This window comes from Macaca mulatta, chromosome 12 (assembly GCF_049350105.2).
Source record: "Macaca mulatta isolate MMU2019108-1 chromosome 12, T2T-MMU8v2.0, whole genome shotgun sequence".
Taxonomy (NCBI): Eukaryota; Metazoa; Chordata; class Mammalia; order Primates; family Cercopithecidae; genus Macaca; species Macaca mulatta.
The window spans coordinates 107,879,040-107,898,736 of NC_133417.1; the positions used below are offsets into that span (position 1 = coordinate 107,879,040).

General features: G+C 38.4%; 1 protein-coding gene across 2 annotated transcripts in view; it reads left to right on the top strand.

Annotated features, from left to right (window-relative positions):
- FAM117B (family with sequence similarity 117 member B) overlaps nucleotides 1–19,697 on the top strand; it is a 139,457-nt gene that overhangs the window by 44,557 nt on the left and 75,203 nt on the right. For both annotated transcript variants that reach the window (XM_077957380.1, XM_015110678.3), the window contains exon 2: nucleotides 18,483–18,634. In XM_077957380.1, coding sequence (XP_077813506.1) covers nucleotides 18,483–18,634 — 152 coding nt within the window. The remainder of the gene's footprint in view (nucleotides 1–18,482; nucleotides 18,635–19,697) is intronic.

Sequence of the window (19,697 nt, forward strand, 5' to 3'; positions counted from 1 at the left end):
GAAAGATGTAATCAAAGAACTATTTTTGTTTGTTTGTTTGAGACGGAGTCTCGCTCTGCCGCCCAGGCTGGAGTGCAGTGGCCGGATCTCAGCTCACTGCAAGCTCCGCCTCCCGGGTTCACGCTATTCTCCTGCCTCAGCCTCCCGAGTAGCTGGGACTACAGGCGCCCGCCACCGCGCCCGGCTAGTTTTTTGTATTTTTTAGTAGAGACGGGGTTTCACCGTGTTAGCCAGGATGGTCTCGATCTCCTGACCTTGTGATCCGCCCGTCTCGGCCTCCCAAAGTGCTGGGATTACAGGCTTGAGCCACCGCGCCCGGCCAGAACTGTTTTTTAGATATTAGGTTACAGGTATTGTGGGAAAATTATTTTTGAGAAAACGGAAACATAGTAAGGTGCGCACTATGATTGCCTTAGATTTCTGCCAGAAGACGCATTTTAGATCACACTGTAGGCAGGAGGAATCTCAGGGTGTGATGCCTTGTTGATTCAGTGAGATAGGGATTGGAATTCACAGAGGTTGCAGTGGCTGGTAAAAGCTGGACAAAGTGTCAGAGAAGAGGGAACTGTATAGAAAAAGAGCTCTAGAAATCCAAATAGGTGTTTTCTTTAGCTTTTCCTGAAGGAATATATAGAATGTGTGTACAGTGAAACTCCGTTAGGCCGGACAAGGAATGACTGAGGAGCTCTAAGATAAGTAATTCCCAGAGTTAGGGAGTTGTAAAGCACTTACCAGAGTGCTGAGTTGTTTTTGATCCCCCTAGTATGTTCAGTAGAGCCCAAAAGGGCCATGCCTTAAAAGTGGGGCTAAATTACGGCTGGGCGAGGTGGCTCACGCCTGTAATCCCAGCACTTTGGGAGGCCGAAGTGGGCGGATCACGAGGTCAGGGGATCGAGACCATCCTGGCTAACACGGTGAAACCCCGTCTCTACTAAAAATACAAAAAAATTAGCCGGGTGTGGGTGGCGGGCACCTGTAGTCCCAGTTACTGGGGAGGCTGAGGCAGGACAATGGTGTGAACCCGGGAGATGGAGCTTGCAGTGAGCCGAGATCGCGCCACTACACTCCATCCTGGGAAGCAGAGTGAGACTCCATTTCAAAAAAAAAAGAAACTTGGTGCTGCCTTAGCTGGACTGACAAGTCTGCAGCCAGAACCAGAACCAGGAAGTGGCCACAGTGTCTGCTGAAGTTCCTGACTGTTCCTCAAAGGTGAGGCTGGACCCAGCAATCCCACTACTAGGTGTATATCCAAAGGAGAGGAGATGAGCATGTTAAGGAGATACTTGCACCCCTACTTGCAGTTTATTGCTGCACTCTTCACAATAGCCAAGATACAGAATCAACATAAATGTCCATCAATAGATGAGTGGATAAAAAAAATGTGGTATATATACATAATGGAATACTACTTAGCCATAAAAAGAATGAAATTCTGTGTTTTACAACTATGTCAATGATCCTGGTAGGACTAAAATTAAGTGAAATAAGCCAGGCATAGAAAAATAAATAACACATTTTTACTCATGGGAAAGCGAAAAACGTTGATCTCATGAAAATAGAGAATAGAATAGTAGTTACTAGAGGCAGGGAAGGGTAGGGGGTTGGTGGGGGTGCGTAGGGAGAGGTTGGTTAAAAACTACTAAAGTACAGCTAGATGGAAGGAATAAGTTCTAGTATTCTATAGCACTATAGGCGACTGTAACAACAACTTTTATTTTCAAATAACTGTAAGAGTGGAGTTTTAAAAAAATTTTTATCATTATTATTATTATTATTATTTTTTAGACAGAGTCTTGCTCTTGTCGCCCAGGCTGGAATGCAATGGCACGATGTCAGCTCACTGCAACCTCCTCCTCCTGGGTTCACGCCATTCTCCTGCCTCAGCCTCCGGAGTAGCTGGGACTACAGGTGTGTGGCATGTGCCTGTGGTCCCAGCTACTCAGGAGGCTGAGGCAGGAGAATGGCATGAACCCGGGAGGCGGAGCTTGCAGTGAGCTGAGATCGTGCCACTGCACTCCAGCCTAGGCGACAGAGCGAGACTCCCGTCTCAAAAAGAAAAAAAAAAAAAAAAAAAAAAAAAAAGTGGGGCTAAGTTAGCCTAGAGTAAAGGCTACTCCAAGTCTGTCCAAACAAAAGCTTAAAACAAACTTTAAGGATCAAGTTGGTAAACAGGTTACTTAACTGACTTTCAGAACAAAGCACAAGAATCTTTCAAGAACGATAACAAAATCTTGATACTTAAAAACACAATACTGTCTAGCATCCAGTAAAAAATTACTGGAAGCAGGAAAATGTAAACTGTAATGAGAAAACTATAGTAGTGGAAACAGACTATGAAATAACAGATGATGTTATATGACAAAAATTTTTAAAACTGGCATTATAAATATGTTCAGTGTGCTCAGAGATGTAAAGGAAAACATGATTGTAATGAGAAAAATGAAATAAAAAGAACTGACCAAAATCTCTAAAATGAAATTTAACTGAAATGAAAAATTTACTGATCAAGATTAACAGCAGACAACAGCAGTTTCTTATCTGATGAAAAAGATCAGTGAAGTTGAAAACAGCAGTAGAAACCACACAAAAATTGAATGTAAGAGAAAGATTAAAAGAAACAGTGAAAAGAACCTTTGTGATCTGTGTGATAGCATGGGCGTGATTGTACTCTCAGAAGGAAGAAGGAAGAGCCACAAAAAAAGTTTGAAGAAATAATGGCTGTAAAATTTTCCTGACTTTATAAAAACTATAATCATGCAGACTCAAGTTGTTCAGTTACTCTCAAGTAGAATCAACACAAAGAAGACCACACCAAGGCACCATAATCAGATGGCTGAAAACCAGTGATAAAGAGAAAAAAAGTTTTTTAAACAGCTAAAGAAAAATGACATTTTATGTACAGAAAAACAACCAAAAAAAGGGCAAATTTCTTGCCAGAAACAATGTAAGACAGAGCAAAATAGAATTTGGCATTGTTAAAGTGCTAATAGATAAAATGAAACTGTAAACCTAGGTTGAATTTTATACCCAGCAAAAAATCCTTCAAAATAAAGGCTTTTTATACATACAAAACCTGAGAGTAAATTACACTATAAAAAATGCTAAAGGTAGTTCTTCAGGTGGAAGGAAAATGATATCTGATAGAAACTTGGTATGCAAAAGAATAAGCTCCAGAAATAGTCAATTAATGAGTAAGATAAAGGGACTTTTGGACATTATTTGATTTCTTTATGAGATAATTGCCTAAAGCAAAATAATAGCATATTGTGTGTGTATAATGTCTACATAAAAGGAATGACAATAGTAGCACAAAGACAGGAAGCAGCAATGGAAGTTTTAGGCCTAAGGGTCTTATGTTATATGTAAAATGATGTATTTTTATTTGAAGGTACAGTGTGAAAAGTTAGATGCATATTATAAAACCCTAGATAGAGCAACTAAGCGAAAAGTAAAAGAAATATAGGTAATGTTTCAGTAGATTACCAACCAAACCAAGATTATGAAGGAAGAGAAGGGGAAAAAAGAACAAAGAACAGGTAGAGAAAATGGAAAACAAGCAAGATGGTAGGTTGGTATGACCATATAATATTAAATAGTTTAACCATTTAAATTAAAATACAGAGATTATCAGACTGGATTTAACAAAAGTAAGATCTAATTATATGACATCTACCAAGACATTCAATATAAAGAAACAGGTTAAAAGTATGAAGATGGAAAAATAAGCACTGTACAAAACTGAGCATAGGAAAGCTAATACAATGATTACTGTTTGAGGGAGACTTCAGAGTAAGACATATTACCAAGAAAAAACAGGGACATTTCAGAATGACAAGGAGGTTAATTTATCAATTTTAAGAGTGTTTGCATCCAATAGGAAAAAATCAAAATTCATGAAGTGGTGTTCAACATTTGTTTACCAGTAATTGATAGTATAAGTGGAGAGAAAATAAGAATTTAGAAGACTTAATAACATTATCAACAAATATAACCTAAGTTGCATTGTAGAACACTCAGTAACAGTGGTAGGGACAGGAGGCAGGGAAATTCTGGGCAGAAGAGGGTGAGTCCCTGGCGAGGGCCCCGCCCTCAAACTGAAAAAGCCTGGTACCATGGACCAGTGTAAGAACTGACATCGCTGTTTGGTCAAATGTTGCCTTTTCCAAAACCACCCATGGCCTGTCCTGCCACTCATCCTGTGCCCATAAAGACCTCAGGCCTTGCTGGCAGAGGGAAGAGAAGCAGCTGGACATTGGAGACTGCAGTTGGATGTCAGAAGCAGTTTGACTTCAGAGAGGAGTCTGGATGGCTGGACTCCAGGGGAAGAATACCATCCTGCTCTATCTCCTTTTCAACTCTTCTTCGCACTGAGAGCCATTTTCATCAGCAATAAAATCCCCCGCATTTATCATTTCCTATTCGTTCGTGTGACCTCATTCCTCCTGGGTGCTGGACAAGAACTCAGATGCCACGAATGTGGGTACAAAAGGCTGTCACACTGACCCTCCACTGAGCTGTTAACTCTTAATCCGTTTCCGGATGGCAAAGTTAAAAGGGTGCTGTAACACTTCCCCTCGGGCTTCAAGGGTCATGAGCACCCTCCCCTAGATGATGCCTTGGGGCTAGTATGGAGTTCGCTCTTGCCTGCACCCAAAAGCAGTCGCCCCGACTCCTGCACCCTCTTACCTGCGCTCCTCCTCCTGCAAGGGGTGGAGCAACAAGTGAATGCAAGTTCACCCCTGCTAGCGCTGAAGTGACTGGCTAGTTCCAGCGCCCATGCATCCCTCTTACTGCCTGAGAAGGGATCAGGGAAATGTCCTGCTTCAATAGCACAGTACATATTCTTTTCAACTGCACCTGGAACATTCACCAGCATAAATTGTATGCTGAGCCATAAAGTAAGTTTCAGTAACTTTAAAGAGAGTGAAATATAGAATATGTTCACTGACCACAACAGAATTAAATTAGAAGTCAGTAACAGAAAGATTTTTGGAAAATCTCAGGTATTTGGAAATTAAACATTTCTAAAGAATCCGTGGGTCAAAGAAGTCGTCACAGAATATTTGGAACTGAATGGTAATGAAAGCACATAATACATTTTGTGGCATACAGTTAAAACATGTAGAAGAAAATGTATAGCTTTAAATGATTATATTAGAAAGAAAGGTCTAAAATGATAATTTAAGTATCTACCTTAATCTAGAAAAAGAACTAAACCCGAAGTAAGTAGACGAAAGGAAATCATAAAGGCAATAGAATCCAGTGAAATAGGAAACTGTTGGCCAGGTGTGGTGGCTCATGACTGTAATCCTAGCACTTTGGGAGGCTGAGGCAGGAGAATTGCTTGAACCCGGGAGGCAGAGGGTGCAGTCAGCCGAGATCATGCCACTACACTCCAGCCTGAGCTACAGGGTGAGACTCCGTCTCAAAAAAAAACAAAAAATGAAACAAAACAAAACAAAAACCTGTTTGGTAGAGGAATTAGTCAAATCACAACCAGGTTCTTAGAAAGGATAAATAAAATGGATAAACCTTTAGTTAATTTATGAAGGGAAAAAGATACAAGTTTTAAATATCAGGAATGAAAAAGTAGATGTTACCACAGATCGTACATAAATTAAAAGGATAATAAAGGAACATTATGGACAACTTTATGCCAATAAATTCAACTTAGATGAAATGGAAAAATTCCTTAAAATAAACAGGCAAAACTGACTCAGGAAGAAATAGAAAACCTGAATATCCTTATATCTATTTAAAAATTCATTATTTATTTATTTATTTTTCGAGACTCAGTTTCACTCTGTTGCCCAGGCTGAAGTGCAGTGGCGTGATCTTGGCTCACTGCAACCTCCGCCCTTCCAGGTTTAAGCAGTTCTCTGCCTCAGCCTATGGAGTAGCTGAGATTACAGATGCGTGCCACCACTCCTGGCTAATTTTTTTGCATTTTCAGTAGAGACGGGGTTTCACCATCTTGGCCAGGCTGGTCTTGAACTCCTGACCTTGTAATCCACCCACCTTGGCCTCACAAAGTGCTGGGATTACAGGCGTGAGCCACTGTGCCTGGCCAAAAAATTCATAATTTAAAATCTTCCCAAAAAGAAAACTCCAGACCAGATGTCTTCAGTTGTAAATTGTCAGAGTTTTAAGAAAGAGTTTTAATAATACCAATTGCCCATAAACCCTTTAAGAAAATAGAAGAGATAATACCATAAATAATTTATGAGGTAGTATTATTCCAATACCAAAGCCACACAGACATGGTAAGAAAACTACAGAACACAAAATTTTAACTTTTTTTTTTTTTTTGAAGACAGGGTCTTGCTCTGTTGCCCAGGCTCAAGTGCATGTCACAATCATGGTTCACTGCATCCTTGACCTCCTGGGTTCAAGCAGTCCTCCCACCTCAGCCTCCTGAGCAGCTGGGACCACAGGCACATGCTACCACACCTGTTTAATTTTTGTGTTTTTTGTAGAAACCAGGTTTTGCCATGTTGCTCTGGCTGGTCTTGAACTCCTGAGCTTAAGCAATCCGCCTGCCTCGGCCTCCCAAAGTGCTGGGATTACTGGCGTGAGCCACTGCACCTGGCCCAAAACTTCTTGACAAAATATTAGCAAGTTGGATCCAGCAATATAAATGTAATGATGATGCATCATGTCCAGGTAGAATTTACCCCAAGTATGCAAGTTTGATTTAATAGTAAAAAAATCAGTATGCAGTCCATCCTTACTATTAGCAGATTTTGTATCGGCACATTTGCCCACTACCTAAAAGTTATTTGTAACTCCAAACTCAATACTTATTTGCTCTTTTGTGGTCATTTGTGGACATGCTGTGCAGTGGAACATTTGAATTATCCAACATACACATTCCCAGTTGAGTCAAACAAGGTTCTCTTTTTCTTCAGCTCTTGTATTATAAACAAATGTCCTTTTCATGATCGTGCCATGTTTTTCAGATTTTTTGCTAATGATTTTGTTGTTTGAAATCATTACGCCCCCAAGCACAGTACTGAAGTGCTATTTAATGTTTTTAAGTGCAAGAAAGCTATGATGTGCCTTCTGGAGAAATTAACATGTGTTAGATAACTTCATTTAGGCATGAATTATAGTGCTGCTGCCTATGAGTTTAATGTTAATGAACCAGTAATATGTATTAAATAAGATATTTTTAAGCAGAAACATATGTTAAACAAGCGTATGTATTTATTGGTTGATGAAAGTGTTGTGATTAGAGGCTTATCGGAATATAACTGTATTCCCTAGGAACAATGGCGCAGTATTTGCTAATTTATTGTTCATTGTGACTTTATAGAAAAAATAACTGCCATAAATAACAAGAATGGGCTGTGTATCTGCTACTGTATTATCTAAGAGAAAAGAAGGTAAACCACATGATTATTTAAAAAAAAAATTTTTTTTTTTTTTGAGACAGAGTCTTGCTCCGTGGCCCAGGCTGGAATGCAGTGGTGGAATCTGGGTTCACTGCAACCTCCGCCTCCTGGGTTCAAGTGATTCTTCTGCCTCAGCCTCCCGAGTAGCTGGGATTACAGGCGCATGCCACCCGCCTGGCCAATATTTTTGTATTTTTAGTAGAGATGGGGTTTCACCATGTTGGCCGGGCTGGTTTTGAACTCCTGACTTCAAGTGATCCACCTGCCATGGCCTCCCAAAGTGCTAGGATTACAGGAATGAGCTACTGTGCCTCGCCAATTATCTCAATTTATACAGAAAAAGTATTTGATAAAATTCACCATCTTTTCATGTTAGAAATGCTTAGGAAACTAGGACTAGAGGTCAACCTTCTAATTAAAGGACTGCTTTATTATATATAAGTATCTATGATATAAGCCTGCAGTTAACATCATATTTTTTTCCTCATAAGATCAGGAACAAACTAAGGATGTCAACTGTCACAATTCCTACTCTGATCCTAAAATTTATATGAAACTGCAAAGACTAAAATAGCCAAAACAATATTGAAAAGGAATAATTAAAATTGGAGAACTTGCATTGCCTTTGGACAGAGGTACAGATCAATGGAAAAGAATAGAACATTGAGAACTAATTCACACATCTCAATAAAGTTTCCTAAGGTAATTCAGTGGGAGAAAGAATAGTATTTTCCACACACAGTTCTGGAACAACTGGATATCCATATGGGGGAGGGGGATAATCCCTTAAACTATACACAAAAGTGAACTCCAAATGGATGAAAGACGTAAATATGAAGGGTAAAATGGAAAGACTCTAGAAGAAAACAGGAGCGAATCATCTTAATCTTGGACTAGGCAAAGGTCTTTTAGGACTCAGAAAGCATGAACTATTAAAAGTAGTAGTCGATAAATTGTAGTCTATTAAAATTAAAAAATGCTATTCAAAAGGGACCATTAAAAATTGAGAAGACAAGCCAAAAAGAAGACAAAACTGTTTATGTGCATATATTTGACAAAGAACTTGCATCCAGAATACATAAATCCAATTTAATAAGAAGACAAACCAGTTAAAAATTTGACAATGGATTTGATTAGACATATCACTGAAGAAAATGTGTAAGTGGCCAAAAAGCACTTTAGCTCAACTGCATTTGGCGCTGGGGAAATGCTAATTAAAGCCACAGTGAACCATTGCTAATCTACTAGAATGAATGAAATGAAAAAGTATGACAATACCAGATGTTGATGAGGATAGTGGAACAACTGGAGCTGTAATGCATTGTTGGTGGGAATGTAAACTGGGTACAACCAGTTTGGAAAACATTTTGGCAGTTTCTTATAAAGTGAGACTTTCACTTGTCCTAACATCCAGCATTTCCACTGTTTACCCAAGAAAAATGAAAACACTTATCCATAAAAAGATTTCTTCAAGAATATATGACTTCTTCCTAATTGTCAAACACTGGAAGCAATCCCACGCCCATCAGTAGGCTATTAGAGACCGAGCGTGGTGGCTCATGCCTGTAATCCCAGCACTTTGAGAAGCCAAGGTGGATCACTTGAGGTCACGAGTTTGAGACCATTCTAGCCAGCATGGTGAAACCCGCCTCTACTAAAAATACAAAAATTAGCTGGGTTTGGTGGTGTATGCCTGTAATCCCAGCTGCTTGGGAGGCTGAAGCAAGAGAATCTCCTGAACCTGGGAGGGGGAGGTTGCAGTGAGCTGAGATTGCATCACTGCACTCCAACCTGGGCAACAGAACAAGATTCAGTCTCAAAAAAAAAAAGGTATTAGATAACCAAATTGTAGTATTTTGTATTAGTCTGGGTTCTCCAGAGAAAAAGAACCAATAGGATACATATATATTTTATTGATACAATAACATTCACACAGATTTATTTTAAGGAATTGTCTCATGCACTAATGGAGTCTGAGAAGTCCCATTATCTTCAGTAGGCAAGCTAGAGACCCAGGGGAGCCAGCAGTGTAGTTCTAGACTAAGTCCAAAGATCTGAGAACCAGAAGGAGTTGACATAATTCCCACCACATATAATCATACAATGGAGTACTCCTCAGCAATAAAAAGGAATGAACCGTTACATGCAACAAGCAGCATGGGTCTCATAGACACTATGCCGAGTGAATGAAGTCAGACACAAAAAAGTTTTATGTGATTACATTTGTATGACACCTTTAAAAAATGCAAAACTAACCTTTAATAATAAGAAGTAGGTCAGCGTTTACCTGGGTTCAAGAGTGGAGAGAGATTGACTTCAAAGGAGCATGAAAAATTGTTTAGGGCTTATGGCAGTGTTCTAAATCTTGATGGTAGTAGTGATTTAATGGCTTATTTGGCTTTCAAAACTCCAAAAATGGGTGCAGATTTATTTATTTAGAGACAGGATGTTGCCTTATCACCAAGGCTAGAGTGCAGTGACTCAGTCATAGCTCACTGTAACCTTGACCTGCTAGGCTCAAGCGATATCCCTGCCTCAGCCTCTCTTGTAGCTGGGACTACAGGCGCTTGCCACCGCATCCGACTTATTTTTACATTTTTTGTAGAGATGGGGGTCTTGCTGTGTTGCCCAGATTTGTTTCAAACTCCTAGCCACAAATGATCCTCCCGTTTCAGCCTCCCCCAGCATTGGGATTACAGGTGGGAGTCACTGTACCCAGCTGGGTACATTGTATTTTATGTAAATGATACCTCATGTTTAACAAAAAATAATTACTGATTGGATTTTTAAGTTTCTAAAATAGTCCTTATCTTTTTGATACTATGCCTATGGGAAATCACTTTGGTTAAATCAGTCATTTTCTTATTAGGATAAATTATTAATTAGGTACTGCTGGGCCTGTATCAATATTTGGTTATGGTATCTGTTAATGTTTGAAAACTTAGTGGAGAAATTAACTGGAAAAGAAACATGAAAATAACTGAAGAAGCAAAATTAGAAATAAATTGTGGAAACTCATTTTTAAAAAAATTTTCCCTTATAAATAAGTTTTCGTGTAAGTTTATCATTTTAAAAATATAATTTTAAATATCTTTAATATTCTATATATTTTCTATTAGTTTTCCTGTTCTTCAGTTTTTGGACATATTTGTGATTTCATGTTAGGAATGTAGTGAATATCTTTGGATTTGAAGCCTTTTTTGGCATTTGATTATTCTGTATGCATACGTAGATGTAGAATCACTGAATCAAGGAATATGAATTTCAAAAAATATAGATAATAAATTCACATGGCAAATTCCAAGGGTACAATTGGGAATACAGTGAAATGGCTTCCTTGCGCCTTTGTTGACAAGTTTCCCTTCTTGGAGGCAGCCAGTGTCATCAGAATTTTGCGTTTCCTTCGTGTGTGTGTGTAGCAAGAAGTTTAAATAGTGGATAAAAGACAAATTTTATAAGAATTTAATTATATTATGCATACTTTTTAAAATAAAATAAACTACAGTTATTTTTACTTGAATGTCACAAAAGGAAACTATAATGAAACGGATAGAACCTCTTTGAATTTAAATCTTTGCCAGAAGAAAAGATCTCTAAGATTAAGAAAAGAAAGGTTTGGAGTAATATTTTTGAAATATTGTTAATGTATGAAAGAAATATAAATTACCAGTAAAAGTGTGACTGTTTTAGAACTCAGTTATTGAAATACAAATGAAATGATATTTTTATCTTTTTTAGACTGGTGAAAATTGATAAAATACACTTGCGAATGTGGGAAAATGGGTACCCTTGTGATGTTACAGGTTTTTGCAAAATTTTTTCAGTAGAAGGCAATTTGGCAGTATTTCCAATTTTAATCTATCTGTTACCTTGAATATAGTAATTTGATATCTAGAAACTTTTCACAAAGAGATCTTGAAACAAGTCTAAAAGGATACTATCTGCTGTGAAAGTGTCCATTAATAAAAGATTAAGTTACGGTGAATCTGCCAAATAGGATAATGTACAAGTATTAAAAACAGTGATGTGTTGTAGATTTTAATTTATTGCCATGGAAATAGGTTCTCGACATACCCTTTTTATTTCTCTCAACAATAAGTAATGGAATGCACAATGGGACCTCATTTATATAAAATCATATGTATGTACAAGAGTAGACAGATTTCTGTAAATAAATACTCATTAAAGTGGTTATCTGGCTAGTCACAGTGGCTCACACCTGTAATCCCAGCACTTTGGGAGCCTGAGGCAGGTGGATCGCTTGAGCTCAGGAGTTGGAGACCAGCCTGGGCAACATGGCAAAACCCCATCTCTAACCTAATATGCCAAAAATTACCCAGGCGTAGTGTTGTACGCCTGGAGTCCCAGCTACTTGGGAAGCTGAAGTGGGAGGATCACTTGAGCCTGGGAGGCTTGAGATTGCAGTGAGCCGAGATCATGCCACTGCACTCCAGCCTGGGTGACAGAGCAACACCCTGTCTAAAAAAACAAAAGCAGTTAGCTCTGGATGGTGGACTACTGGAATTTTTAACACTCTTAGGTTTCTTTATGCTGAATATCATTTGTATACTTGAAAAATTGTTTCTTCTTTCGGAACAAATAAATATGTCTAATTTATTTGCTTGCTGTTTCTATGGATAATGGGAGGTACAGCCTTTAAGACAGTACCTGAGGCCAGGCACAGTGACTCACACCTGTAATCCCAGCACTTTGGGAGCCTGAAACCAGTGGATTGCTTGAGCTCAGGAGTTTGAGACCAGCTTGGGCAAAATAGTGAAACCCCATCCCTACAAAAAGTACAAAAATTAGCTGGGTGTAGTGGTGCGTGCCTGTGGTCTCAGCTACTATGGAGACTGAGGTGGGAGGATATCTTGGGCCCAGGCTGGCGAGGCTGCTGTGAGTCCTGATCCCGCCACTGCAATTCAGCCTGGGTGACAGAGTGAGACCCTGTCTCCAAGAAAAAAAAAAAGTACCCAATCAAGTTCTAAAAATATTTATATCTAACACTAGTATATCAAGGTCTGTAGAACCTTTGTAATGGAATACCTAAGGGCCATGGTTTGGGATGCTCCACTAGCGCAATTGAAGTTACCCAGGAACCAGTTGAACAGGTACTCATAGTTCGGGAACTCTGAACTCCAGAGCCCAAGGCGTTGACTGAAATTTTCAGTGCTACACCCTGCTATATGTGGTTAATCTCTCTGAAGACTCAAGTTTTAAAGAACCAGTCAAGTGTCAAGTTCAAGCTGTAGTTTTTATTTGAATTGACCAAAAAGCATGTGAATTTATTTCATACACTTGTCCTTGTTGATAAATGATAGTAACATCAGAAGTCATTCTTTTCTCTGCATCTCAAGTCTTCTTCATTTAGGAAATTAACAAAGAAAATTAATTTTTCCATTGGCCATTTACGACACATTGTTTGTCATGGTTTGCCTTAATCACTGGGATGGGGGGTGGGAAATAAAATTCCTGCCCTGCAGAATCATGCTGTGTACCAGAACACGGAACAGTCAGGAACCTTTGCAGTGAACTATGAGTTTGGGTGGCTGTTTGAGGAAGATTTTCCAGAGGAAGTTACATCTGAACTTAATTTTGAAAGGTTAAGCATGAATTAGCCACACCAAATAAAGGGATATAAGGGTAGAAACAAGCACCTGGAGGCATGTAAGGGCACAGTACATACTGGGAACTGCCAGTCCATGGTCTTAGTGTAGAGATCGAGGCAGTGCAGGCCAAAAAGTGAGACTTTAGAGGCCGGATCATGAAGAGTCTTGTTAGCTGTCAGTCTCGTCCTGTGGATTTCCTCATAAATACAGCCTTTGTTCACTTAGTCTGGGAACTTTTGAGTCATCTTTGCCTCTTCTCCCATAACCTCCTTGACAGTTAGGCACCAAATCCTGTCAGTTTTGGGAACTTGGATTGAAATGGAAAAATGACAAGGTAGATGTAGACTGTGTTCTTTATTACAGGCTGTGACTTACTCTTTTTAATTTCTAGGGCTTAGTGCTGGCTCATAGCCCCTTAGTATCTGAATGAATGGATTAAAGGAAGGGAGTTCCAAAGATAAAATGTTCAGTATTTTTACACATATAACTCATCTGTTCTCCAGTTCGTTATCAAAATAATAATAATCTGGCCGGGCGCAGTGGCTCAGGTCTGTAATCCCAGCGCTTTGGGAGGCCGAGGTGGGCGGATCACCTGAGGTCAGGAGTTGGAGACCAGCCTGGCCAATATAGAGAAACCCTGTCTCTACTAAAAGTATAAAAATGAGCTAGGTGTTTTGGTGATGCATGCCTGTAATCCCAGCTACTCGGGAGGCTGAGGCAGGAGAAGCGCTTGAACTTGGGAGGTGGAGGTTGCCGTGAGCTGAGATCATGGCCCTGCACTCCAGCCTGGGTGACAGAGCGAGATTCTTTCCCCCCAAAAAAGAAATAATAATAATCCAATAATTTTAATAATCTTTGGAGGACTGGTTGAAAAGTTAACCCTTAGATTTTTAATTTAAAAAAAAAATGACATCAGACCCATTAGTAAGGTCTGTTGAATTAACATACTGGTAGGCAACTGAAGCAACAATGGTCATAGGGAAGAAAAGTGCCAGACAGCTTTTAGCCATTTGATATAATGAATAGATACCAGTTTACATTGTGTGTGTGCCTTCCCACCCTGCCAGCTGAGACTAGTTTTCTTGAGACTATCCCAAAAGGATACCAGTTTACATTGTGTGTGTGCCTTCCCACCCTGCCAGCTGAGACTAGTTTTCTTGAGACTATCCCAAAAGGGATTTTTTTTTTTTTAGTTAGAGGAAAAATTGTGAACATGTATATTTATTGCGTTTCACTTGTCACAGTTAATAATGTGGGTACATATTTTCCTGAAAATGAATATATACTGCATTTGTTTTCTGAAAATGTACTACAAAAGGAAAACTGAACATGGAGAGATAGGTAGCATTTATAACAATTAGGTATTAGTGAAATAACTATGCCATTTTGAAAGCAAATTATGTGTCTCAGATGTATTTGTGAAGCAGCTTTTATGATTTTCAGCAACAACACAGTTACTGTAACTATTGTATTAGTGGAATTGAATCTTATGTGGGTCACATAAACCACCTGAACTTTTGTACTTGTAGCTATGCAAGACCCTTACCAAGATAATAATGTAATATAGAGAGGTGTCAAGAGGTGTTTTCATACATATATTTGCCATCTTACAGAATAGAATAACACTGTAATATAATATTATGAATATATTTTAAAAATATTTGTAAAGCCCCTATGAAAGTTAAGCATCAATGAGCTAAGCTCATCCCCTTCCCCTGCCAAAAGATAAAATATATGAGGGTGTTGTAGCACAGAAACCAAGACATAAAGACATTCAGTAGAAACCAGGGGTCAGCAAACTTTTTCTGTAGTGTACCATGTAGTAAAATTTTAGACTTTACAGGTCAAGAGGTAAAATCAAAGATATTATGTAGGCACTAATATAATAAGAGAGCACACAATTTTCCACAAATTTTTAAAGGACAAAATTTCAAAATATAATAATTGAATGCATTTTTTTGTAATACAGCTCTAATGAGAAGAGGGAATTCTTTTTAAAGGGATAACATTTCACTTAATTCTAGTTAAAAGTTAGTGTTCCATATCATCAAATCAATTGCAAATGTTCATCTGCTAATGCTGATCTATATGAAATTTTACATATCATCTTTGAATTTGACTTTTCACCCAGACGAGAGATACACATGGCACAACTTTGTCATTATGATTTGTAGTGCTGAGCAGCAGTGTGAAGCAACGAGAGGGCCATATAAGGTCTTTGCTGTGTGTGCTTAATGCTGCCTTTTTTTTTTTTTTTTTTTTTTAGCACAAAAGCAGCCATAGACAACCTGTAAATGAATGATCATATTTGTGTTCCAATAAAACTTTACTTATGGACACTAAAGTTTGAATTTGATTTAACTTTTATGTATTACAAAATATTTAAATTTTTTCCCCCAACCATTAAAAAATGTACAATCCTGTTTTCGATTGCTAGCCATACAAAAAAACAGATGCAAGACAGATTTGGCCTGTAGGCTGTAGTTTTCCCAACCACAGATATAAACCATAAAAATTCCCCAAATCTAATATGGGTATTTTTGTATTTTTAAGCATTTTACGATTTCAGAAATTAATAACTTGTTTTAAAAGTGTTTCTATTGTTTTAATACCTTTTCTCTGACAGTATACTCCATATAAAAATTCAAACATTATAGAAATGCCTAAATTAGAAATTAAAACACTAATTTTGTCCCCCAAAAGGTTAGGTGCATACTTTTTCCAGGTTTAAAAAATAAATGTACTAACACTGGCCGGGTGTGGTGCCTCATGTCAGTAATCCCAGCACTTTGGGAGGCCAAGGGGGGCAAGTCACTTGAGATCAGGAGTTCGAGACCAGCCTGGCCAACATGGTGAAACTCTGTCTCTACTAAAAATACAAACGTTAGCTGGGCATGGTGGCGGGCGCCTGTAGTCCTGGCTACTTGGAAGACTGAGGCAGGAGAATCACCTGAACCTGGGAGGTGGAGGTTGCAGTGAGCCTAGATCGCCACACTGCACTCCAGCCTGGGTGAGACAGAGCGAGACTCTATGTCAAAACAAAACAAAAAACAAAAAACTAACACTTTTATGCACATCTAATTACTTTTTAAAACAAAATATGAGATCATACCTTATATAAATGGTGAGGGCTTGCTTTTTTCACTGACTTTATCATGAATGACTCTTTAGACCAGGACCTGTGTATCTATGTGCTTATTCTATGAATGGCCTATCATATTACATATTACATACGACTCTGCTGTAATGTATCCAATCATCTTCTCATTTTGGACATTTTGTTGTTTCTAGTTTTCTGCAATTCATTGTTATGTGCTTTTTTTGTAAATACAATTTTAAACTTGATTATTATTTGAAATAGTTTTTTTAATGCCACTTTGATTTGGGGGCTTAATCTTAAAGGAATGTGCACATTGAATATAGTTTTATTGTGGTCCATTTATTTAGGAGAACACATTTTCCTTTTTTACTGGCAACTGTGGGGTAAGGGTAGTTAGAATTATTCTCACAGAAAATTATACATAGATTTATTTTCCAATTATTAAATCATGCATGAGGTATTGGTTGGTACTTAAAGTTTATTTTGATGTATCAAAACTTGCCCTGCATTGTTGAAGAATTTAAGCTTTTATAAATAAATTAAATTAGCTATTGTATTATTAACTAGAAATCTGATGTTTACAATGTTTTAATTTTCTGATGTAGTAAAAACTATTTCCTGTACAGTGAAAACATGTTATTGCAAAACCCACTTTTTTTTTTTTTTTTTTTTTTTTGAGATAAAGTCTTACTCTGTTGCCAGGCTGGAGTGCAGTGGTGTGATCTTGGCTCACTGCAGTCTCTGCCTCCCGGGTTCAGGTGATTCTCCTGTCTCAGCCTCCTGAGTAGCTGGGATTACAGGCATCCGCCACCACACTTGGCTAATTTTTGTAGTTTTAGTAGAGATGGAGTTTCGCCATGTTGGCCAGGGTGGTCTTGAATTCCTGACCTCAGGTGATCCTCCTGCCTCGGCCCGGCAAAGTGCTGGGATTATAGGCGTGAGCCACCATACCTGGCCAAAACCCACTTTTTTATATGTGTCTTTCCTCACATTCCTTATCAATGTGAGGAAACATTAATAAGTAATATTATATTGATATTACATCATTAAGTAATATGCTTTAATGCCACTGTTATTTTACTATTTTAATTTACATTGGATATCTTGGATTATATTGGCAAATACCCACTTTGTTTGCTTAGAAATGAAACCTACCCCTGTTACAAAGCTGGTGGTTGGTTCTTGGCAGTTGATTTGGTTTATGCATCCCTTAGGATACTCTCAAAAGCAAGGGATCCATTAGCAAGGTGTTAATTTGTCTTTGTCTTTTGGGCTGGTACTAAGTTGTTGTGAAGCAGATGTGTTATTACTTCATCCTCTGTGAAGACTGAGGAATATGATGAGCACTAAGTGCCGGAATTACTTTTAGATGTCATTGTCAAATAACATTGTCACTAATTTTTTAGTGACAGTATTTAGTGAAAGATTGTCACTGATTTATTTTTATATTTTCCCATGATAATTACCTTCCTGTCTTATTTTCATTATGTCCTCATATTTCCCTGAAATGTGTCAAACAAGGGTTTAATTTATAAACAAAAAGAAGAATCCAAGTAAGAATTTGTTGGATATGAGGGATACATTGATTCTATAGAAAATTCCTGGGCCCAATCCCTAGAGATTTTGATTTGGTAGGCCTAGAGTGCGTCAACTGTTTTCACTCAGTATAGTTCTCTGGAGAGTCATGCAAGTTATTGTATGTATCAGTAGCTTGTTCCTTTTTGTTTCTTTTTATATACAGTAATCCTTCCTTATCCTTTTTTTTTTTTAATGGTTTCAGTTACTTTTAGTCAACCTTGGTCTGAAAAGATTAAGTGGAAAATTTCAAGAAATAAACAATTTATATGTTATAAATTCATGCCATTCTGAGTAGGGTGATGAAATGTCTTGCTGTCTCGCTTCCCCCACCAGGAACGTGAATCATTCCTTTGTCCAACCTATGCACGTTGTCTATGCTCCCTACCTGCTAGTCACTTTGGAGCCCTCCCAGTCATTAGATTGACTGGCATGGTTTTGCAGTGCTAATGTTCGAGGAATTCTCGTTTTACTTAATGGCCCCAAAGCCCAAGAGCAGTGATGCTGGCTTGTTGTTATACTTGTTCTATTTTCTTATTAGTTATTGTTGTTAATCTCATGGTGTGCCTAACTTACAAGTTAAACTTTATCATAGGTTTGTATATATAGGAAAAACCAGTGTATATAGAATTGAGTACAATCTGCCGTTTCAGGCATCTTTACTGGGGGTCTTGGAAGTATCCCCTGTGGTTAAAGGGGATAACCATCGTTAAGTTGGAGAAGTTTCTACATAGTTTAAAACTTAGTTTCTGCTGTGTTTCTTTCCTAATTTTATTAAAACAAGCATTTTTGTCTTAAATCTAGGTGACAAAACACGACAGCCTTCTTCAAGCCCCTCCAGTATTATCCGACGCACTTCCTCCCTGGATACTCTTGCTGCACCGTATCTTGCCGGGCACTGGCCTCGTGATAGCCATGGGCAAGCTGCACCTTGCATGAGGGACAAAGCTACACAGGTAAGCTTACTATAGTTCTTATCCTGAAGTGTTTTTCTCTGAAGCTACTTCTTCTAATATTATTTGTTCTGCTTTGAGTAGAACAAACATTAGTGTATATTAGAATTAACTTGAGAAACTTATCAAAAAGAGCAGATTCCAAGCCTGACCTCCAGGTATTCTATAGTAGGTCTTTGTTGGGGCCTGGGATTGTGCATTTTAAATAGCTATCAAAGTAATTCTGATACATACAGATAATTTCTGAACATACTTTTTTCCCCACTTATTCTTTATAAGTTAGTTTACAACAGGGGTGTCCAATCTTTTGTCTTCCCTGGGCCACATTGGAAGACGAATTGTATTAGACCACACATAAAATATACTAACACTAATGAGCTTAAAAAAATTGCAAAAAATTCATAATGTTTTAAGAAAGTTTACGAATTTGTGTTGGGCTGCGTTCAAAACCATCCTGGGCCTCATGAGGCCCATGGGCTGCAGGTTGGACAAGCTTGGTTTACAACATCATAATATATTTAATATATGGAATTTGGCCTTAAAAATTTGTAACAGCAAAGATTAGTGACCATCTAAGCTTACGTTTTTGTGCCAGAAAAACTTTCATGTATTGGGAGATGGGGACTGTGTTACTTTGCTGATCCTACAAATGTAAATATCCTGACAAAGGGACTCTGGAAGCAAAGTTTTATACTTCTAGGTTTGTAAAATTGTTTAATATAAAGGGATCTCAAGAAATCATTCAGGGCTGGGCAGGGTGGCTCACGCCTATAGTCCCAGCACTTTGGGACGCCGAGACGAGTGGATGGCTTTTGAACCCAAGAGTTCAGTATCAGCCTGGGCAACATGGTGGTGAAACCTCATCTCTGCAAAAAATACAAAAATTAGCCGGGCATGCTGGTGCACAATTGTAGTACCAGCTACTTGGGAGGCTGAGGCAGGAGAATCACTTGAGCCTGGGAGGTCAAGGTGCAGTGAGCAGTGATCATACCACAGCATACCAGCCTGGGCAATAGAGTGAGAACCTGTCTCAAAAAAAGGAAAAACAAAGAAGAAGAAATCATTC